Raw genomic sequence first — 24,217 nt, forward strand, 5'->3', positions numbered from 1 at the left:
CGTGAAGTGTTTTTCATTTATTATTTTAAAAAACTCACATTTTAAACTCTGCATAGCATTTTATTATTAAACAAAGTAATTCCAAATAATTTCAGATATTGTAAGATGTAAATAAATTACTTTTAATTACGGTAGTTACATGCTTTAAACACACTCTGTGGGTTAAAAATGACCAGAGTGCACTCATTTCCTTTAGGCTCCACATAAAACACCCACTCACTGTCCATGAAATGGAACGTCCCAGCTCGGCTCTCACTGTGTCCTGGAGTAATGATGGTATGCTCCTCAGTCCAGCAGGACCCCAGGGCGCCGGGTGACCGCTGGCGCCGCACTCCCATCTTTCAACCTCTAGAGGGAGCACTGACCTCTTGTCCCCATCCAAGTTTCAACAGCCGTGGCCTCCTGTCGCTCCACCTACTCACGCTTCCTCAGCCTCCTCTTCCCTCGATTAGAGCTGCTGGGTGGTGAAATTGTCCTGTATTGCCTCCCCGCCTACTTTACACACCTTGGCCAATAAGGAAGCAGCAGAACTGAGATCAGAACATTTTTATAGGTAAATTTCACCCTGCACTGGTGGCTCTTTTCCCTCTGCCTCATATTTCAATTTTAAGAAAGATAGGAATGTGGGTACGAGTTTGCATCTGTGTGGCCATGTAGTTAGTGGCTGCTCTCTCTCTCTCTCTCTCTTTCTCTCTCTCTCTCCCACCTCCTTCTTCAGTCTGTCTCCTCCCTCGTCTCTGACAGTCTGTCCAGAGCATAATCCAGAGTAGCTCCTCTTCGTTCTGGCCCACAGGAGCTCGACTGTAAAGCCCTTGCACAGTTTAGCTCACTATTCAAGGCTTGAAATGATGCACATAACTTAAGTTCCTAAAAAAACAAACTTAAATCACTGTTAACTAAGTCCTGTACACTCACATTTATTTTTATGTCATATTTAAAGCCCAGCAGGCCAGTTTTTAGAATTCTGCTACCCAGAATATTTAAAGGATTTAATATCAGGTGTGTAGAATTAGGCAGATCCTTGTTAAGGTCATGCATGTTGTGATACTGACTAATGGTAAATGCACACCCATGGGGTCTGAGCGGCTTTTATTGTACAGTAGGCCTAGCATGTGGCTTTAGGCTACAAAATGAATCATCAGCCTGTTTTCAGTAAGCTCATGTTTAGAAAGGCCAAGCAGCGATTCATTGGTAATTTACCTTTTTATACCTCAATATTACACCCTTCAAAATACACCTACATGATTTTCCTAGATCCTGTTTTGGTACAAACCAGGGTTGGGAGACATATGAAATCACAGACATAGCTGAAGTTACAGTATTATTATGTTTTTCCTCTTTGGTTGATGTGTGGTTGGCCTAGTTATAGATCCCCCAGAGTACTTTGAGTAGGCCAAATCTACTGAGTTTAGAATTGTTCACAGAAATATTTGGCTAAACTCTCCGTTACTCTTGTGAAGAATAGTGGTACATATGCTATAAAACATGAGTTTGGTTACCCTGACTTGAATAAGTAGACTAAGACAAATGAGATGGAGGTTAAGCATCACTTTCCATGTTACAGATGTCTGAGCCAAGTGTGCCACTGTGGAAGCTGCTCCTGTAGCACCAGCAGCTGCCAGCAGAGGGAGCAGGCACAATGAGTTTTCTGTTCAGGACCATGACGCACATTACAGCCATGTCAGCAGCATCATATTTAGAGAAGACCCTGTAACCTCGTAACTTGAAGTTGTAGAAAATAAGTTGCCCGTTTTTATTCAGGAAAATAGTTGCCAACATGATGACTTAAATGTTTAATTAAGATCAGTGCAGAAAGTGTTGGATTTCAAATAAAGATTTCCACCTGCCAAAAATACTATTATTCTACTAAAAGTTGGCTTTCTTTTCTACCTTTAATCCTGAACACAGAATCACTAAATGCTATGACATGGCATTTAGTGATTTAAAATCAACCCACTTAATGTTATAGTTCACCCCTTTTTTGTTTTTGGACAGGTAGTGGTCTGTTTGAGTGTCCTCTTTTAACTGTATTTTGTCATGTGTCCTAATCTTTCTCAGGCCCTTTAGCATCTTGCCAGCTTGCCATCCCCTCTCCTTTTCCCATCTTTCTGCCTGTACATCTTTCTTTTCCTGCCTCACTTTTCCCTCCTCATCACAGTCTTGTCTCACCTTCTTGTATTTCCCTCTTCTCTTTCGCTTTCTATCCTCCTCTCTGTGATTCTGACTCCCTCCATCCTGTCTGTCAACTTTTCGATCTCTTTCTCAGTGTCTTTCCTGCCCTCCTCTCTCCCCAGTCTCCTTCTGGCTCTAACTCTTCCTCTCCCTCCCTCACTCCTGTTTCTCACCCCACTCCCTCCTCCCTGAGCGCAGCAGAAAGACACCTTTATACTGAGGGTCAAATTCCTCTTAATTTCTGCTCCACAAATGTCAATTTTCACCAGGTGAATGTTATTGCTGTGCACTGAATGAACGAGCCGTGTTTGAAGTCACTTGCCAGCGCTTTGGTGGATCCTGTGTGGTAGAAATACCCCACACATCGCGTTCATGTGCACACACACACACACACCTGAGGAAAACAGAGCTTTATTGAGCTTGTGTACTCTAGACCAGGCAAATACCAAACAGGAGGGCAAGATGTCAGGTGTGTTTGCTGCTCACTGTTATTTTCTGTTCTCTCAGGTAGACCTACACAGTAAAATAAATACCATAATCCCCCCTCTGAACTTCTTGGGTTGCGTAATTTTCCTTGACTGTGCAAAAGAGAACTATCAGTGGTTCTAACATTTAAACTCGGTCCCAAGCACACAACTTTTAACATTATCTGCTCTCTGCTTAAAAAACAAATGCGGATAAATTTTAAGTCCCCTTTTCTGCTTTATGGCCTTTCATGCTACATTTGTGGGAATTTGTACCCCTCAATTTTTTTTTAAATGCAAGTACTGTACCTTAAAAAGTCAGACTGCAGTCAGACAATTTAAGTTTAAAAAACGCATTTAACTTGCTGATTAAAACCATCCACTGTTGGCAGCCTTAAGTGTTTATTGCGATAAATTAAAGACAACATTTCCATGTTTCCTTGTATGTCGGATTAAAATGTCATGTCTGTTGGGCGACAGTGAATGGTGAAAACAGCTATTATATACAGTCATGTCTACAGTATATTTATCTTTTTTCATGGCATAAAAAGGCAAACTGTCAACTACATTGTACAGCTTGTTGCCTCAGTAAGGTCCAGACAGTTGGGATGGGAAGAAACTTTGGAATGACTAGTGACAACATTTAGCAAAGCCAAATTACTGGTCAGCCACTGTCCCCATGTTCTTTCGGCTGTAATGATATGCTAGGTTTTGGGTATATACAGACCAAATCTGAGCCACTGTACACTTAGATGACTGAGAGTGCCCCCTTGGCATAGCTAAATCTGGGTGAAACTGAGAATGGGTCCCACATAAAGTATATAATTCTACATTTGAGGGTGGTTGGTCTTGCTTTCTAATCAGGGGAACATGGCAGATAAAAATATGTCAGACAGAGAGATGTGCTGAAATGTTTCAGAAAGACATCATCATGGTGCCACTGGCAACTGTAGTCAGGAAAGCATTTCCAAAACTTGGCAACTGCAAAACAGCTCAAATTAACTTGCTTCTTGTGGTGAATTCTGCATTATACATTACATGTAAAGGCCTAAATCATGAGCCAGATTCAAAGTGTCATAAGCACGACTTCTATTTGCCTTTGTCTGTTCCATATCAAGTAGCTGATTATACTTGCTGCCTCTTTGTATGGTGATAACCGTGCACCTTTACACTTTAATGCACCCAAAACACCAAAGTTGTGAAGAATCACCATAATATTACACTGACACAATGAGGAACACCATGAACTGTGTGGGCAAATTGTAGTTACAGAAGTCTGGAAGAGTTAAAGAACTGTTGAACTGACACTGCCCAAGTAAAAAGATTAGAAAAGTCTGCATTCAAAAGTCAGTAAGGTGATATATTTTTCAATTACGATGTACACACTGCACTTTCTTTCTTTTTTTTTTTTGCACTGTTTGACCCACTGTCATTCAACCGTGATACTGATTGTGAATTGAGCTTCAATTATAAAGTGATGTGGCTTAGAGGAAAGCAGCATTTCACAATATTCAACAGCTTCTCAAAATATTCAGATTTAAGAAAAACTGTGGAGCAGCAAGTATTTAATTTAATCGTGGACAAACAAACATGAAAGAACTCCATTAATGACATATTTTGTGAGCGAGCAGTGTACATACAAGGTGAAATATTTTAACTGGAAAGATTGCAAAGCGCCACCTCCTTAATTTCACTGTCATGACGAGAGAGACTGGGCAGTCTGCGTGGGAGGATTAACGAGCTCTTGTCTGTGAGCCAGGAGTGAACGTGAGGGCCGAAATGTGTCAGCGAGGGGAAACGGAGACGGAGAGGAAGAGGGGGAATAGATGGGAAGACAGAAAAGGGAAGAGGGAGGATAATATTTTCATTCTGCAGCATCGCAGTTATTCATCGTGCCGCCTTGGCATGTGTATGTTTTGTTCGTACAGTAATGGCCCGGATGTGACTGAACTGAAGGCTGAGATGAAAAGCTCTTTGATGGTTCATTGGAGGACAGACAGACAGACTGGAATGAGCTCATGGCCATAACAGCGCAGATTGTTTTTGTTGCTGGTTTTCCCTGAGCTAATTAACCGGCTGCTGCGCCTGTGTACAAATACTGTAGGCCTGCATGTTCAGCCTCTTGTTTTGGAAATCAATCATTTGTTTGTTTTTCTATTTTTCATCTTTTGTGCTTCTGTCCCTGGGACAGCCAAGCCTCATCACCACACAGGGTCCTGATTCTGTTCCCATCCTCCTCCTCACTTCTTCCACTTTCATCCCTTTTGAATCACGTCTTTTCATTTCCTCCATTCCTCTTGAATGTATTCATTCTGGCTTCCACAGCTGTATGTTGTCTGCAAATGATATATTTCTTACTTTTTGATATTTCTCTCTTGAATATTTTTAAAAAAAGTACGTTCATTTATCCCGGGGCCTGTTCACACACACAGTTAAACACATTCACACATGGAAGCTGCCCAGTACAACCACAGTCCAGTTTGTCGGTCACTGAGCAGCTCCAACTGCAGCAGCTGGGGGTTAAGGACCTTGCTCAAGGGCGCCTTAGTTGTTTGTTATGGCAGGTACTGATCTTGCACTTTCTCCACCCACATTTATCCTTCCCCCTCCGAGTCTGGGGATTATAACTGGCAACTTTCCAGTCACATGCCCACTTCTTTAACCTGTAGGCCACCATTGCTCACATTACTCTGCCTGGTTTAAGGTGCTCACACAGAATTTTTGAACATTGATATCTCATCATATATCTCATAGATATCTTTAATTAACTTTTGTTCTGTGAGTTTTTGTCCAACAAATGGCCCAAGTTCCCACAACAGCACACCATAGTTGTTGAACTGATCCAAAGTTCAACCCGTAACTTTACCAACAGCATTAATAGTGTAGGCAGCAAATGCTTAAGCTTGGTGATTGGATGTGTTTTATTGCAATGCTGTTTGAGGCTTGTAGTTGACTATATTTCTAAAGTTGTTATATACAGAGTTTGTCAGTGAACCACAGAGTTTGTCAGTGAACCACAATTTCTGAACACACTTGCTATACTCATAATTCTGCTGGGATAATTGTAAGCCCATCTAAGTGTTAGAGAGGCTCAAACATCCAATCATCTAACACTGCAATGGCATGTTAACTTCTTGGCGCTCAGTATAACCTTTTCTATTTCTACACCTTTCATATCCTCCATCTTGCATCTTGTTCCATCACTCAGCCCTCTTTCTACCACCTCCCAGGTGTCTTCTACTCCTTCATGTCCCTCACTCACTGAGTCTCTTCCCTCTTCAGTTTACTTCGTCTTCATCCCCTCAGTCACATCTTTCTCATATCCCAGGGTTCTCTCTGCTCTACTACTGTACCCAGAGAGAGGGCCCTGGTCTGAGCAGCTTCCTGTCTCACAAAAGACCCCTCTGTTTCCCCCCTCTGTGTTTCCTCCGCTGCCACCCCACCCCCTTCCTCAACACCCCTGTGGTACATTCCCTCCCTCTCCCCTGCTGCATTCCTTATTGACCTCGGCCGGCTGAGGAGTCCCTCTGTCAGCGGGCTCCATGAGAGTGGAACTGAGCCTTAAGTGATCTGTGGAAGCAGTTGTTAGGGTTTCTGTTCAGGACAAGTCAGTCTAGAGAGTATGTCTTTAAATATGACTTGAGTGGAGTTAACTTTATTGCCATTACAACACACGTTGTTAGGAATTTTGCTTGGTGAGCTCATTGTGCAACAGGACATGCAGGATGACATTCAACACAGCACATTAATAACAAAACCATCATATACATAACATTAAAACACACAAACAACAGATGCTAATTCATTTTTTTTATATATATATATTCACTGCATGGCCAAAAATGTCACAAGTGCCACATTAAAAATCTCCCATTTTTTCACATCACCTGCCAACATGGAGGTTTGTTGGAGAACTGGCTTGGCTGAAATCAGGGCTTAATGTATAGAAACAGAATAAAAAAAAGGTACACTATCTAAACAAATACAGTTTGTGGACGTACGTACTCCAACGCACAAGTGAGTTGTAGCATCAAGTCATTTGATCTGAGCAAAGTGTTGCTGACTTCTTGCAGCTACTTACACAAGCTTTGTAGATATTTTAGCTGTTGTAATGGTTGCTGCACTGATGCCAACTAGCTGACATATTGGCACAAAATCAGTGAAGTTCCCAGTCAGAACCTTTCCTATGCCAAATCCGTTATTTTCTTTAATGCGACCCCTCGGAGTACATTCTCACGCCTATACTATGACCACTTGTCAAATGATTTTACGGGAGGTTGTTTCACCAGTGAGGGTAAAGTGTAACATAGCATGAAGAATCATTATTGTTGCTATAGTTACCTGCAGCGTAATATACCAATTAAGCTCTTGAGCAGATCTGTTTGAGGTGTTGCAAAATAAGGTTTTAACCTGCAAGCCAAGTGTTTTCCACAGCAGTGGCATAAATTCTGTTTTGACAGAGAGGTTTCGGGATGCAAACTGTTGTTTTCAGTCACTGTATGTGAACATGTGTATTAAAAAAATGTGTTAAAACAGGTCTAGATATATTATTTATTTCCAACCTGTTTTTTTTCCCCCATCCCAGAGATACAGAAGTAACACCGTTAGTTCTGCTCAAATTATACCCTAAAATGTTACGTCTTAAGTGGTATAAAACAGATTATAGTTTATTACATAGATTGTTGGTCACAAAAAAAAATGCTTTCCTGTGTGTATTGGCATTAGAATCATTTTAAATGGAGTGCTTTGTTACTTAAGGCTGAGCACTGAAGTCGTGCTTCCATCAGATAATCTACTACTAACATTTAATCATAGAGGTGTACAGAGCAGCCATTATAATCTGACAATTCTTGCTTTTACGCTGCTATTACCCTCATGCCACATGCTGCTTACTGCTGCAGCTCACACCACCCCAACTTCCTTCTCATCATGCATTATGCTGTAGGTAGTGTTAACTTTGCTAAGAATTAATGATCATGTATTGTTAAGTTGTGCAATTGGTTTCCCTAGAAGAATGAGTATTGATTGTTTTTTGTTTTTTAGAGAGAGCTTCCTCAAAAAGCAAAGCCAAACCTAAAGGTCAATTCCTTGACATGCGCCAAACTGAATTCCTTTCTGTTGGATATCTCATTTTGGAAGGAAATGCTTTCCATCTCCACACTGTTGTTATATAACCAATTCCTCACAAACAACAGTCAAATGCAGTACTAATACCTCAGGTCATCTCAGCCTGGAAGAGCACAGTTGAGCAGCCGGTGTGAAAAAGGCCTCCAAGCTCCTGGCTGCTGCTCCGGCCCCTCCATAGTTCTTTGTAATGGTCAGCTGGGCCAGGTATAGCAAGGTGTCACTCTAACGGCAAAATGACCCACCTGACCTTCGCCTCGACCTCACAGTATCCAGCTGACTAGTCTGAGTTAGAGCCGGGCTCAGCTGCCTTCTGCCCCTTCACTGTTCAACCAACTGAATACTGAATATACAGTATTACCTTCTTATTAGCTATTCCTTCAGATCTCTAGTTAGCCAGATATGTGTTATTATTGTTACATTAAGTTACATTATCATGTATCAGGGTCCGGGTGGTCACTTGTGTGATATGTACACATCTTGTAATGGGAGACCCCCTGTCTTAACTGCCTTTCCAGAGTGTGCACTGATGGGATGTGAAGAGGGCAATTTCAATTTGAGTCGTCCTCAAATGGGAGCTAATGTTAAAGGTTAAAGGTCCCATGAAAGGGTGTTGAGATTGCATTTTCCTTCCTTAGTTTGGTGTTTAAATAATAATAATATACTTTATTTATATAGCACCTTTCAAAACACAAAGTGCTTTACAATAAAAAACAGTTATATTTAAAACAAAAAGAGAATAAAACAAACTAACAGCCATAAAAACGAGTAAAATGAACTAAAATGTCATAAAACATAAATGAAATAAACAAAAGCCATTTTTAAAAAAAGGTTAATAAGGCAGGACTTAACTAAAATAATTGAAAATACATTTTCAAAGACTGGAACATCCCCATGTAATGACGCAGGTGTAGGGGGACAAAGATGAAGTTTTTTTTTTATCTCAGGCATCAGGTTATATCTTCTGAGCCATTCATAGCAGAGTCAGCTGCTGCTGCTGGCCACACCTCTGACCTCTGAAAGATCACCTCAACATTTATAATCACATTCTGGGTTGGGATATTTGTATTTGTCCCCAAATTCCAGATGTGTCATCAGAATGTTTTTACGCCCCCGCGCCGGCGACAGCCGTGGCCAGAGGCATTATGTTTTCGCGTTGTCCGTCTGTCTGTCCCATTCTCCTGAACGCGAGGAACGCCTTGAGGGAATTTCTTCAAATTTGGCACAAATGTCCATTTGGACACAAGGATGAACTGAAATTTGGTGATCAAAGGACAAAGGTCAAGGTCACTGTGACCACAAAATTACCTTTTTGGCCATAACTCAAGAATTGATGCGGTAATTATGACAAAATTTCACACCGATGTTTAATGGGATACAGCGATGAGAGATTGTGACCATATTTCACAGTTGGTCGGACACTGAATGGGTGACACTTTTGACTCAAGGTCAAAGGTTATTGTGACCTCAAAATAGGACTTTAGCCATAATTTAAGAATTAATTGGTCAATTCCAGATTTCACACACATGTTGACTGGGACGACACAATGACTAAACAATAACTAGCACAGTACGGGCTCTCATCCATCTCGTCCATTCTGCCTTTCACTTCCTGCCTTATTCTGAATTTTGAGCGTCATCGGAATCACGTGACTGCAAACAACGTAGAGCTAATCGTGATCCTGTGAGTGAGTGAGTGAGTGAGTGAGTTTCATCAACAGCTCATAGAGAGGCTTTGCATCTAAAAATGCCAGGAGAAAACAAAAGCACTACATTTTGTGTAGCTATACTCTATAAGAATCCATCTTTACATAATAATCAAGTACATTTGTACCTGTTTAGCCAGTGCATCTATGATAATCCTTCATTAATCAGTTCAACATGTATATTCACTGGAATCATATATATGTATCATCAATATAGTGATAACTTCCATTTAGCTAAAAAAAATACACTTTATACCTTTCAATCAATTCCTTCCAAGTATTCACTTCATATATTATATGAGTCTGGACAGACATGGATGTAAACTGCAACTTGACTGGTTGGTGGAGGCACACAGCAGCAGGGCAGTAATTCTTGTTTGATACTTAAAATGAAGAGAAAAAGACACAAAAATGCAATTTCATACATACTGAACAATATAACCAGGGATAAAAGCTAACACCACACATTTTTCATTTCATGGGAACTTCAGTGGCACCTTTAAACTGAGGTAACCTTTGCACAGTCATTCTAAGGGAAACTCTTCTAAACGTTACTGTGGCCTTCTGTGCACTGCAGTGACAGCTGTTTAGGTGACTTCATTTTTGGAAAAACCTGTGACTTTGAGGATACAAATATGTTGCTGTGCCGAAGACGCAGAGGTCCCACCCTGTGTTTTAGTCAGTAGGTCAGTTAGCGATGCTTCTGTCCATCCATCAAACAACCTTTTCCCTCCCCACCTCAGTTTTTTCTGGAATCTCCATGTGTAAATACTGTTTGATCCCTCCTCCCTCCCTTTTGCTTTCTCTCTCTTTTTCCCTCCCCTCCCTCCTCTCTCTCCTTCTTTATCAATGGTCCTCATTCATTCCCTCTCACCCTCTGCATGCCTGTGTGCCCCCCACCACCAGCTCTCTGCCCAGCCATCCTCCCCCTCTCCCCTCCCCTCTTTCTCCCTATTCATTCCTGTGATTTTTCCTGCCTGTACCTTTCCACGGCCCTAACGTCCCCTCCCAGGCAGCAGTTTCCTCAAACCTTCCTTCGGGTCCTATCTCTCTCCTCCATCTTTGGCTATGTTTCATTTGGGGGATTTTGGTATTTAGATGCAGATCTAGATGTGGTTATTTCAGGCTTAGGCAATATTCATTGGCATTTATGAGAAAAAAATTAATTGCCTGTACTTGTGGGCACACTTCTTACAATCCCAGGTATTTCGGTGTTGGGTAGATATGGATCTTTACTGCCTCTCTGTAGCACGAAGCTTGTAGTGTGGTGAATTTATGTTTTTGACAAATTCATATACAGTATATACAGTAAAGTCTCCTCTCCAGCTCCTCATATATATGCTGAAATAATTCACTTTGTGGCATAGCATATTTTCCTGTTTCTGGTTCATGCTTGTCCTTTTAACTGCCTTTTATTAGTACAGCCATTATGCGCCATCTGGGCAAATTAGTCTTCTAACAGTGAGTAATTGTGCTAAATTGAGCAAATCTTGGAGTTCACCTATTGCTATATTTAACGTCAAAGGGTAAGGAAGCTGCCTTCAAACTCCCAAAAAGGATTTGCTAAGTGTTGAAAGCCACCAATTAAACACGTACACAAGAGAAATGCTGAGAATGAGAGTAAAGGAAACACACACATTGCATTTTATTTTTTTCTGTTCAGTTTCTCAAATATCAAAAGACTAGTACACTTTGGCAACACATACTGTGTGCTCATTTTTAAAATAAACTCTGTCTCTCTCTCTCACAAACACACTGTTATACATCAGTTGGCACGCAAACTTTAGAGCTCGTGAACACTCACCCCACACAGAAAAACACACCCACTTAGGTGTACCCTTGCTGTACCTCCCCCCCTCCCTCACTCTGCCCCTTCGTCACCCCTTGTCCTCCCTCCTCCTCCTCTCCTGCCTATTTCGAGGTATGTGGTTAGCAGGGAGTGTTCAGTGGCCAGATTCAAAATCACTGACCCATTCTCTGTTTAAATTCCCTTTTTTTTTTTTTTTTTTTTTTACCTGGCTCTGCACACCTCCAGCAGCTTCAACAGGCCAAGCGGAGTGTGTATTCATCACACACGGATACACACACTCTTTGACCCCACTGTTAGTGTCGAGAGTATCAGTCCACTCCCTTTCTCCGTTTCCTCCCAGGCGAGCTCCTGCTCTGATCTATTTCAGTGTGTTGTGGCTAGCAGGGTGTGTGTGCGTTTGCGGCCCTGCCCAGTAAAATACAGACTTTTCAAGGAAGTCAGCAATATAATATGGCCGCTTTATTGTAATTACAAGGTTCTCCTTTTAGAAATAGCAAACAGAGAGAGCTGCCCACAGGCACTTGCTGAGTCCGTCTCCAAGAGCTAATGCCATCTCTTGCCATCCTTCTGCAGACACTCTTGCCTCGGTCTCATCCATTCTTGAAGTCGCCCTTGCTTGCATTGAGCCAGATGTTGCCACACCAGGCTGCTCAATCAGCTGGATACTAGTCACCCTTTAAGAATCCAGTGCCGTCTGACTGGATGGAGTGTCACAAATCAGTTCGGTGGGTGGCCACGTCTGCAGGGAAACCTTGTGGTCTCTTATAACCCTTAAATTACTGCCCAGCAAATTATAAGGCTTTATTAATTCAAATATGGCTGGCATTGAAGCTTAATTGTGTAATTAAAGGGTTCACATTGACCTGTTACACAGAAGCACCTGCCTTTTGATGTCAGGATATTTTACCCTGCCGTGACATTTTAGCAGCCTCACCTCTTGGTAAAGTGGTCACTGGGATGTGCCATAAGTCTGTTTCAGGATGATGAAGTCATGCTGCTGGTGGGGGCATACATGCAATTCCTGTCCTTTGGAATTTGTGGTACCTCCATAATGTGGATGCTCAGCAGATTGTGTGGATTATACTGTTGCTAAGGCAGGGTTGCTTTATGCTGCATTTGGTTAAGGGTGTGGGCACTTGGGATGAAACCCATTGGATACTAAAACTGCACTAGACAAGATTTTAAAGCCAAATTCTTCCATCTTACATGCTGAAACAGCAAAATAATAATGAGATACCATAAAGTCACCATATGAACTAAACGTGATTATCAAAAGTCTACTTGTGAATATACTGTATGTGTAGTGTTATATTGTAACAAATTATCTTTTGTTGCCATTTGGACGTCCCTCTATGTAAAGCTGTCCAGGACAGATTTGATATACGATTGCTTTAATTTTACCTGGCAAGCTATATTGGTTTTTGCAAAGAAATATGCTAAGTCTGTAAGGCTTAGAGAGGTAGAGCGGGTCGTCCACTAATCGGAAGGTCAGCGGTTCGATCCCGGCTTCCGCCGGGCCGCATGTAGTGTCCTTGGGCAAGACACTGAACCCCAAATTGCTCCCAAGGGCTGTGCCTTTGGTGTGTGAATGAGTTAGTTTCTTTGGACTGATGAGCAGTTGGCACCTGCCATCAGTGTGTGAATGGTCGGAAGACTAGAAAGGCGCTATACAAGTATAGTCCATTTACCATGTAAGAGCATTACTGTAAGTCTTTTTAGTATTACTTGGTTGCTGCTGTCTGTGTTTTTATTTTTCCTCCAGCTTGCTCTCAAAACGTCTTGCAGACTGTTCATCAAGTCACATCAGCTACAGGGACGCACAACACGTCAGAGGAAACGGAAGCAAGCCACAGGATCAGATTGATAACAAGTAGGCACCTGCTAAAGCACCTGCTGTGAACCTGATTTAAGATAGAGACACACATACAGTCTTAGTTTGGATGTCAGAAGAAAGAGGAGTGGATGACAGCAAAGATGACACTGAGGTTATGTAGAAAGATTAAAGCAAAAGTAATAAACCTGCACTTACATGAATAAGACCTTTTTTTACATTTACAGTCGTTGAATAACAGCATTCTTTTCAAATCTGCCCCCTATGACCATATTCGACTTTTTCATTGTATTAAAATCTATGGGATAATTCCAGTATTGGTATCCCATTTGAGGTGCTTATGGTCAAACTTTGTAAATAAAATGGAATATCTCAGACACAGCGGTTCCTAATTAAATGAGACTTGAATGGTAGACACACTTTGGAACTGCCACTTCAGTGGTTCAACAATGTTATGGAACTCTTTATGAACTCTATATTAAACTCTTTAAGTGTCAACAACTCTTTGAAACAGAAAGATTCACCACACCTGCTCTTTGGTCTGTATGGGGGAAACTGTGGCCTACTTTAATAATAATAATAATACACTTTATTTCTATCACACAATGAATGCACAAAATGCAACACAAAGTGCTTTACATAAAAGCAAATGATCATGACAGATGTGATAAAAAACAAAACAAGGATAAATACAATAACATAGGATATGATTAATTTAAAAAATAAGACCAGATGAAATAATTGTTGGGCGAAAACACTTTAGGAGAAAGCAAAGTTAAAAAGATTTTGTTGAAAAGTGTTGACAGATCATTGCATAACTGAATCTGTGATAAAAGTCCATAAGCTCAACATGAAAACACAGACACACATCAAGACAAGCAGTCAGATACACTCCATCCAGACAACCACACTCTATGGAAAACAAATAAGTGATTATAATCATTACATATTGATCCTTGACTTTCCTGTAATAAACAAACAATAGACAAGACACGCATTGGCCAGACCACCACTTTCTGTCACGTCCCTGATGAAACCATGGATGCAACAAAAGTGGTGATTACAATCCTTAAATATGAATCCTCGAGTTTAAGTGAGTAAAAATTGTACATACACACATGTGCGTCTAGCACAAACACATACCACACATGTCTCTTGGGGTGTCTCTTTTTACAACTTGTGGCATCTACTTTGAGAGCACAAGGAGGCCAGAAACAAACAGTCTGTTCTCAAAAACACTCGATTCTGTTTGGTGTGTGTGTGTGTGTGTGTGTGTGTGTGTGTGTGTGTGTGTGTGTGTGTGTGTGTGTGTGTGTGTGTGTGTGTGTGTGTGTCCATGTCCATGTCCATGAAGCCAAAATACAAACCCAGAGATGCCGCAGTGAGGGAGCGTTTCCTGGACTTTCTGATACGAATAATGTTGTTGTGAAAAACAGCTCAGTGAAGCTGTGAAGTGTGTACAAAAGGAAAAAAATAACCCCCAACCTGGAATTCAGGTAAATGACAAATTCTGGTTTTATATTGTTTATGCTCCATTTTATTGCATTAAATGCTTTAATATTTGGTTTGTTACTCTCTGCTTTCTGATCTTTTTTGCTTTCCTGCTGTCCTGTTCATCTCCTCTGTCCTCCTTTTGGTTTTTTTTAGTCCATCAATTTATGGTTTTTCTTCTACATCAGAGAACATGAAATCCTATATTTTCCCTTTGGTTTCCATATAGTAATATATAGGTATAAAAACAGCACTAGCCCTGTTCTCCTTATGATTCCTGATGGATAATTGCTGGATGCAGCAGCCTAGTTGATGGTTTCAGAGAATGATCACACAGCGGCCGTTCCTTCTCATTCTACATATATCAAAGCTCACCCCTGTAGTTTCTTCTGAGAGGGCAGTACAGTTTTCTTTTTTTGGCAGCCTTGTATGCAAACTCATAGATAGTACATTACCGCTGGACTGAAGCTAAAACATGGCCATCGTACTTTAAGTGTGTCCCTTTTCTCTTTGTCTGGAATTTAGTATCCAGTAGACATGTATTCTGGGGAAAGAGAGTTTTGAGCCCATGGGTCCAAATAAATCGCATAATGTATCAAAAGAAAAGTAGCACTGGCAGAAACCCGGAGAGTATCCACGCTGAGGCTTATGGTATATACAGTACTGTCCATGGGCAAGATATGCTGATATCCTTTAAAATTGGCCATCTTTACATCAACAAATTACAAATGTTTAGTCTAGTCAAGGTAGAAAAACCCTCAAACACCATGTAGACACTAAAACTCGCCACTGAAAGTCCGACTAATTAAACTCTTCTGCGGTTAGCCGCTCTTTAGGCATCCAATGATGGGGGAACCTTAGAGTAGGTCTGACTTTTCATTGACTTGATTCACCAAATATATGATTAAACAGTTGAATGACTATAATTAAAACCACAGTAGAGATTCATAAAACTTACTTTCAACCTTTCAAATTTTAGATTTAATGTTATGAGTTTAATCTAACCTCATAGTAGGTCACATTGTGTTTGGACCCCAAACCTATAATAGAAAGGGTGTCTGATCCACATAACAGCTGTGTGTCCTGTTAGGAGGCTGTTGAGCAAGGCACTAACACCTATATCGCTCCAAATCAGTGTAGGTAAGAACTAAATAACTAAACTAATAAATTAAAAGAAACATTCTACCAATTACAGAAGGAATATTACTTGCATTTCATTTAATTTCTACAAAATAAGATAACTTTATGACCCATCTTACGCATGTAGATCTGTGAGGCACACATGACTATACTGTATGTTTAACTGATCATGTTGCAAGTCCGTTTTGTACAAATCTTATGCAAGTCAATCTGAACTCTGAATGCAACTCCACACTAGTTACCCCATCAAAACCAAGGGATTCTCAAACTATTTTCATTTTCATTACTTCTAAATATGTAGGGATTTATTTTCCATTTTAAAAATTGCAACATTGCTGTGCTCATTTCTCTGTAATCTGTCTGTCATCAGAATATATAGTTTTTTATTTAATGTAAGGTAAAGGAAACTTAACTCCTTTTTTTTTGCCTTTACAGTTTTTTCTAATGCAGCTAAGCCCTTAGAAAGAATGATTGTAAAGGGAGTTATCATGGAAATACCACAGAATGCAAACATCCCCCTCCTTATCCCCTCAGAGAATCAGACAGACATGGGGGGAAGAAATGAAGGATAGTGAGAAAGAGTGAGAGGTATAGAGCATCAAGGGATAATTATGCTTAATTACTGCTTTCTGGATGTGGAGTCTGCATTCAAAGAAAGTGCCTAACCATGGGCTGTGTGACTGCAGAAACATTTACAAGGCAGACGGCTGTGCACAGGGGGTAGTTTGAAATATAGATGCTATTGAGTGTTTATGACAGGCAGGGATATAAAAGTGACTTTGAAATTATGAAAGGAATGTCTCTTTGAGATTAAAGTTGGTTGAAAGTTTATGTCCCAGTGGTTTGATGTCTTCTCAGTGGTAAATAAAATCAGTGGCTTGAAAACTAAACTTTACTTGGTAAAGAATGCAGTGTTCATATTGTTTTGGACTTACAGGTATTCTCTTACAGACAAAAGCACGCACGGTTCATACATACAGTTGGATGACAGAATATACTGTATAATACAATCCAGTACAACAACCTTAATTATTACTTTAGTGAAGCTTATAATGTGCAGTTATTATTGACTCTGTGCCATAGAGCTCCAGTGTTGTTCAAAAATGATTAAAAGCATGTGAGCCACACTGTTGCACTGGATGACATGTTCCTTGATAGTTTATTTTGGGTCAGTCCCACACACACCGTCCTGCTGCCTTAAATACTCACTAGTGAGTATTAAACCCTGACTCCCCAATTACTCCTGTTTGAGTAGTGTTTTCAAGAAACTACAGTGCTCAGATTTGAAGGAAAGTCAGAAAACATTGAGAGGGACTAACACATTGTTGGCTTTGGTCTTGACAATAAGAAACGTAGAGAATAACACCAGCCGTATCCTTTATTAATGTCGGGACACCTTGGATGGTTGCTTGAAATGTAGATGGGGTTGCAGGAAATTTCTGAGACAGATATAGTATATTCATTTATCTGATATATTTTCAATTTATGCAACCTCACCTGGACCTGGAAAAGCAGGCCGCCCTCCTGAAGACATGGTGCCTGTAACCAGGTTGTGCTGATGACTGACTTCTTCAAAAAAAGAAGTAACAAAAGGCCAGGTGGGTCCATCACCGGCAAGGTGTAGGGGTCTGGTGAATTTGCCAGCTGGGCAGCAGGTGAAGGAGGGGGTCTTGGCATGCTGACCCCTGGGAGGAAAGGCCTGTCTGATCTAGAGTGGTGCTGGGTTATTGGACTTTTAATTAACTGTGGAAAAAAACAATTTAAGGTGTGATAGTAAGGTGTTGTTCCACCACAAGCCACCAGAACAGCTTCAGCGCTCCTTGGCATAGATTCTTCAAGTCTCTCTAACTCTACTGAAAGTATGGAACACCGTTCTTGTAGTACATATTCTTTCATTTGGTTTTGGTCACGAGAATTCTATATTTTTACATTAGTATTTTGACCCAAACATCCACCGATTCATGCTACTTGTTAAACTATATGAACATCAGAAAACATACTCAGATGTCATGTCCATCTGTTTTCAGCTTAAACATCATAGACTCTTTAAACAAATCAGTTTGTCTGGTAAAAACATTACTTCTCCAAAATGTTTAAAAATGAGAGAGATAGGTGGTTGAAAGAAGTTGACTTGGCAGGCACAAGTTCATTACACACTTCACACTGATTACAATGATTTTTTATGTCTGTTGTCTTTGTCATCTCTCTCTATGTACACTTGAGCTGATGCTGCAAAACAAGGCCACGTGGGACTGACCAATCAGAACGAGAGAAGACCTCTAAGGATTTGGTGAAAGGGGCGTGGTGAGTAGCGCGGACAGAAGCCTGATTGGCTGGCCGAACGCTCACTCTTCTCTGCTGGCACAGCGCGGTGCGTGGTCTGCTCTTATCTGCCACTTACCTGAACGGTTCTTCGTGGTTTATAAAGCCAGCCTTTTCACGCCACAGATAGAAAGACAAGAACGTAGGAAGTGCAAATAAGAAGAAGAGGTAAAGAGAAATACTCTGTCTGCCCTTCTCAGCAAAGTAGGATTGTTTCGAGAGATTCAGAGACAGACAGAAAAAGGTTTTCACAGATTGGTGTGCGTTCAATGAGCAACATTAAACCACTAACTCACAGTTAGAAAGAAAGACGCCATTGTTGTGTGTGTGTGAGGTGAAATATTTGTATATGCCTATCATTAAAAACGTTCAGTTCACACTCTGAGAGCTTCTCCCTAGTCCGTACACGTAGACCTACGTGCGCCCAGGGCGCAATTACGCACGCCCTCTATCCCCTCTCCCCCTTTGCCATTCACTCTCTCTCTCTCTCTCTCCACACACATACACACACGCTCTCACTCTTCGTGGGAGTAAGTGTGTAAGTAAAGAAGGGGAGAGGGAAAGCGAGAGAAGGGAGAGAGAGCGTGATTCCAGGTCTCTCTCTGCTGCTCTCTCCACTTTGGGAACGCGTACCCAGTCTGACTCAATGGGGCTGTAGCACTAAGGGGTTAAACGTTAAAATAAAAGATATTTATTCACCCCAAACCCCCTTTAGTCTTTAGGGTTTGTGCATTAACATAGACAGACATAGGTAACTCATTAAGGAAAGTCTCCGGGAGAGAGGTAGAGACGTCTCCAGAGGCGTGCCTTTTTGTCTGTTGCCTCGCAGAAGGTTCAGTCGGGTCCCTCTCGTCGGCTGGCTTTCTGTGAGAGGATAACTTCCACCACATCCTACATTTACAGCTCAACCAGGCCGGCAAACTACTGCAACACTATGGATACTGGAGATTGTCCCTTCCGGAAGAAAAGGAGACCATGGCGCATGGACTTCTCATCCTTCGCCCTGGTAACCGTGGCGCTCGCCATGTGCCAAACGGCCGTGGTTCGGGCAGGTAAGACGGTTTCTCTTATTAATAGTTGTGATCTTAATTGTGCGTTTTAAACGACACTTGGTCTGATTATTTGGCCACATTTAGTGTTTTCCGTTTCAAACGTCTTCATTCTTCGCTGTCTACCTGGATTTACTGTGCGTAATAACGGCACACCTCATCCATTATCGGACACTTGCGCATCTGACATGCTTCTTCACATTTTCCCCGATAAATACGGTCACCAATGCCGCAATAACAACAACCCCATACTATCCAAATATGTGAATCTGTTTGGGTTTTTTTCCTCGATACCTGCATATTTAGACGTTTATCTCTGCTTTCTGCACTGAGTCAAATTCCTAAAGCATCCCAGGGCGACTTGTGTTTTCTCGCCGGTTCTTAAAGGCCTTGAAATTGACAGTTAGTTGGAAAATGCGGATGAGTGATGCGAGGGAAATCTTTAGCGTCCGATAATGGACATAGGAACTCTGAGATTTTAGGCGCTGCATCAGTAAAATGTAATGACACCAATGTCGTTTTCTGTTTATTTGTGACTAAATTATAAAAGGTTGCTTTTCTTATCTCGAAGCTGAAATCACGCCAGCCTCAACATGCCCTGTCCGATAATGGATGTTACACACGGTCGGTATCAACCAGTGGTCACAGAGAAGAGAGGTTACAAAAGCCTTTTAATCGCCTTTTGCTGCAGGAAAACAAACAAACGCGTTAATATGTTTCGAATAAAAGTGTTTTGTCCTTTGAACATCATTTCCTCGGCTGTCTCCCTCTCTCTGCGTGCACGCAGCCTGCTGACAGGTGTCATCTCACCAAGTGCTGTGGTTAGCTGCTGAGCTCAATATTTCAGGCATCCAGGTGCTTTTTTTAGCCATTTTGAACAATTTCCCTGATGTTGACTTTTCCTATTTATCTTCCTACAAACTTAATTTCACTACTAAGAAACCCATTCAGTTTTGACAGGATGGTGCACTTCTGAGGCCCCCATGCGCAGGGGGGCATGGGGTAGGACGGTGCAAAGAGCTTCTTCAGGCGCTTTTGAGGAGGTTTGTCGGCTAAACGTCCCGTTTTAGAAATGTATACTAGTATTTTTGTTTCTGTATTGCCAATGAATGTTGGCCTGTGAGTAAACTGGGCTGTGGATACAGGCTGCCAGCAGGGACTGTGTGAGGTTGGCTGAGTGTTTACCAGTTCAGCCTGTGCACCAGTCCATCCATCACTGCCTCTGGTTGTCCAGGGAGGAGGAATCTCTGCAAGTTTGTAGGATGTGACAATAAGCCTATGGAAAGTTGATTTTGCGTTTTTTTTCCCCTCTGTAGAACAACAGGCTATGGATGTATTAGTTTTAATAGTGATAACAAAGATAATTACATTCATATTAGGAAGAATGGTTTAGACGCTAGGGTTTAGAAGATTTGGGACATTTTCCTAATCTTTTACTTTAAGGTTTTACGTTGTTATAAAGTTGTATGCCCCCTCCTCGCCCCTCAGGAATGATCTGTATGCGCTGCAGTTCCCTGACGGACCGCTAGTCTTCATGAGTTATTTCTAACACAGAGAATCCATTGATTCACCTGAGTCCAGATCAGTCCAGATCTGACTGAGGACTTTTGATGCGGAACGGCACGCGGCACGCAGTGGAAAGCAATAAAATAACATTAATAAAGATCAAATATTTTTTTAAGAAGTGCAGCAACACGACTTACATTGCGATGTTTGAATATGATGTGTTGTGAGGTTTCAATTAACCTTTTAAATCCTGAACTTTTCGTTGAACTGCAGTAGATCTGAAGCTGGTTGAGAAATAATTTAGATCTTTTGGGTCTCGTTGTATATTGACTGTTATTTAAGCTAAGCGACGTTTGACTGCTTTGGCCGACACACATCATGCAGATTTTGAACAGAAACACAAAAGAGCAGGTTCAGTTTACACAAACTTTTTTGGAGAAATAAATTTGGTTTAGAAGTTTCAGTTGACAGATGGATCAGTGGCTCTTTCTTCTTCGTTTGGATGACCTGCGGGGACAGTTTACGGACTAAGGGGGCTTTTGTAACATAAATTGCCCTCCTCCAGTGTATTCTTTGGCCCCGTTTCCAATTTCAGATTGCGAGAGGCGATTGCACCTTCCCGTCGTCTCCCGTGTGTATTTTGGAGGCGGAAGCCTGAGACATTTTTGCTGTTTATGAATAGGTTATTATGCGGGGGGGCACCTCGGTCGCAGGGGTTTTGGGAGTGAAAGCGTCCAGTGTCTCCGTGTCTATGTGCGCTTTGTACAGTTCTGTTTGTGTATATGCGTCTGTAAGCTATGGATGTTTTTTTCCCAGTCCAGGGTGTGGAAATGTAAGCCACATCTATGTGAATGCGCCTCTGTGTGCAGCACCTCGGGATTTTCTACAACACCTCGGCAGAGGTCATCTACCATCTAATCATCTGACCCTCTGATCATGTCAGAGTGACGCAAATAAAACACTCCCTTTACCTGTAAGCGCGTGCCCGGTCCCCTAGGTGCCTGTGCACGTAGCGTCCCTGCGCGCGCACAATGGATCATATGCGCACAGTTGACTGGAAAACTGCGTGCACGGTGCGTCTGTATGCGCGTTCCTGTGAGCGCGGTGTGGTGCAGCAACGCAGATGTTAGCGTAAACTATAACAGCGCCCCACCCAAGCAGTGAAAGACCGATTTGGAGAAGAAAGTGGTCAGAATCTTTCATGTTTATTCTCTCTTCCCTGGGAGAATGAAGACTAGAAAAAAAGGAGGAGGGGTGGATGAGGCACAGCCATCACCCAGAGAGCAGTAGGCCTAGAAAGGCATGAAAGCCGAGTTTTGTTCAAAGGAGGAGAAAATCGGAGGCCAATATTTTCTTGACATGGATGTTCCTCAACCTCATTTCAAAGCGGAGCTCCTCAAAGGGCAGTCTGTCTCAGTTTGGCTAAACATAACATAACTCTGCTCTCTCTCTCTGTGTGTGTGTGTGTGTGTGGTGAATAGAGCATAGACAGTTCATTCCTGTGACTGTATAGAAGTGCGTAGTATTTCAGGCTTCTGTTGGTCACATGTGACTCAGTCTGGCAGCTTTAACCTTGTAACTTTGATTTTCCAGCTAGTCTTGGCTAGTCAGGTGCCTTATCCCCATCAGATGTCAGTGTTGCACATGTTTCTCAGCCATCATCAGGACACTAAGATGAAGAGCTATGAGCCAAAACCAATTAGATTTTACTTTTCAGCCATGTAATCGTCATGTAGATAATGTGGTGAGTAGGCACTGGCAGTGGACTTTTTAACTCACCAATCGAAATTAGATTTAGTTGATGCACAAAGACCAAGAATTTCATTGAGACTTTTTGCCCTGAGCTGAGCCTCCCAGGCAGACCTTTCTCTCATTCTGCATTCAAATTCTGCCTCCTTTGCCAAGATTGACAAACCCCAGCCATAGCTCAACCTTAAACTTAACCATGTGTAATGTAAGATTGCTACATTGGTGGTGGATCATAACTTGGGAGGACAGGCTGCCTGGGACACTGAGTTCAGGGCCTAAAATGTCCCGCTTCTGACTGAAAGTGGCCTGGTTTTTTCTTAATTCCTGTTAGCACGTCATTAATGTCCACCAGTTTACAGACTATTAACAAAGTGGACAGCTGAATATGTGAACACTGGCACAGCTAACACTGTGACAGCTTTAGGCTCAGCTTGCTCATGATTTTAAAATAGATTAGTTGAATGGGAACTTCACATTACTTACATTAGTGTGGTTAGTGTTTCCTTTTCATATTCAACACTTCTGTGTGTAACTCCGTCTCTTACAGAGAAGCTACAAAAATTAACTCCTACTTTTTAGAGCCACTGATCAGGACTGTTGAGAGGCTTAGGTATCTTTTTGGCTAGGGAACTGTGCCTGTATGCTACCATACAGCTCACTATTACTCTCAGTCTCTCAGTGGCCTCAACCACAGAAGCAACATCACTTCATTTGCATGGACAGATAAGGCGCAGACTGTGGTTGTAAGATTAAAGCATGCAGAAGTCAATGTGAGATACACATAAACGCTTCTGAGGCCTTTGTTCTCAACCTTCAAACTGTGAACTTGTAAAAGCCTTTCTCAGACAAAACCACATTAGCACTGCAGACTTAAGGGAGCATAGTGAGTAGAAGATAGTTCTTCCTTCTTCCTTGGTTTCATAGGTGATGATTTAGTGGTTTGTGTGTGTGTGTGGATAGTTAGGCGTCGTTCCTCCAAGGCATTCTGTTTTAGTAGAAGATGTACAAGGACGGCAGGACAGTGTGCCAACTTTATAATGACAGACTGTCTGTTTTGGATGCTATTCCTAGTCACTGTTATTTTGCTGCTTCTAGGAAGTCAGTGTAGGAGGGTGCAGAGACCAGATGTGTGCTTTTACATGTAATGTAAATGTACATCTCTTTCCCAGACATCAATACAGTTTATCCATTTGAAAATAGTTTTAAATGTTGGTTTAAGCTAGTTGTTTGCTTACACTGGGATGAGCGGAAAGTCTTCGGTCCATCATATATTAGAAGACATGCCAAAAAGTAATTTATCACAGGAAAACACTTACCTCTCCCTGCAATTTCATAACTTAACTGGGACTATTTGAAGTGACCTAATGCAGTAATCTTATCTTATGATTTCAGTAGCATACAACATTCCTTCATTCTTTCTCCATGCCTTTTTCTTTCTGATTAGGCTCACCAGTGGACTAGAGTCTATCCCAGCATGCAGTGGGAGGGAAATACCCTGGAGAGATAACTTATGGGTAAACAGGGGGAAAATGTATTTGCCAATACACTTACATGTAGAGAAAGCAACCCAATCAATTATTTTGTTATCCAGAAATATATTGGGTTTGCAATTAGTGTAGAATCCTCCTGCACTCGCTCTGCAGTGCTCTTTATGCACCATCTCCTCACAACTGTTTTTCCAGCTGAATTACACCTATAAAGATTCCCAGAATGTAATATCTGATGTGGGGATTTCCACACTGAGAAGGTGTCGCTATAGACAGGGATGATGATTATTATATACGTCAGACTTGTCATTTCTGGCTAGACTCTGAGATAAATGTAGGTATTCAGATACCACTAGTCACTGTTAT

At 41.6% G+C, this 24,217-nt stretch overlaps 1 protein-coding gene across 6 annotated transcripts in view; it reads left to right on the plus strand.

Annotated features, from left to right (window-relative positions):
- The first annotated feature begins 14,785 nt into the window (after positions 1 to 14,785).
- Positions 14,786 to 24,217, plus strand: part of col11a2 (collagen, type XI, alpha 2) — a 56,962-nt gene continuing 47,530 nt past the window's right edge. For 2 of the 6 annotated variants that reach the window (XM_044171742.1, XM_044171743.1), the window contains exon 1: positions 18,531 to 19,112. In XM_044171742.1, coding sequence (XP_044027677.1) covers positions 18,995 to 19,112 — 118 coding nt within the window. In that variant the 5' untranslated portion in view covers positions 18,531 to 18,994. Of the gene's footprint in view, positions 18,043 to 18,504; positions 19,113 to 24,217 lie in introns of those variants that run through there. The other 4 variants (XM_044171740.1, XM_044171739.1, XM_044171741.1 and 1 more) reach the window with 4 other exon arrangements.

Source organism: Siniperca chuatsi, linkage group LG17, assembly GCF_020085105.1.
Source record: "Siniperca chuatsi isolate FFG_IHB_CAS linkage group LG17, ASM2008510v1, whole genome shotgun sequence".
Taxonomy (NCBI): Eukaryota; Metazoa; Chordata; class Actinopteri; order Centrarchiformes; family Sinipercidae; genus Siniperca; species Siniperca chuatsi.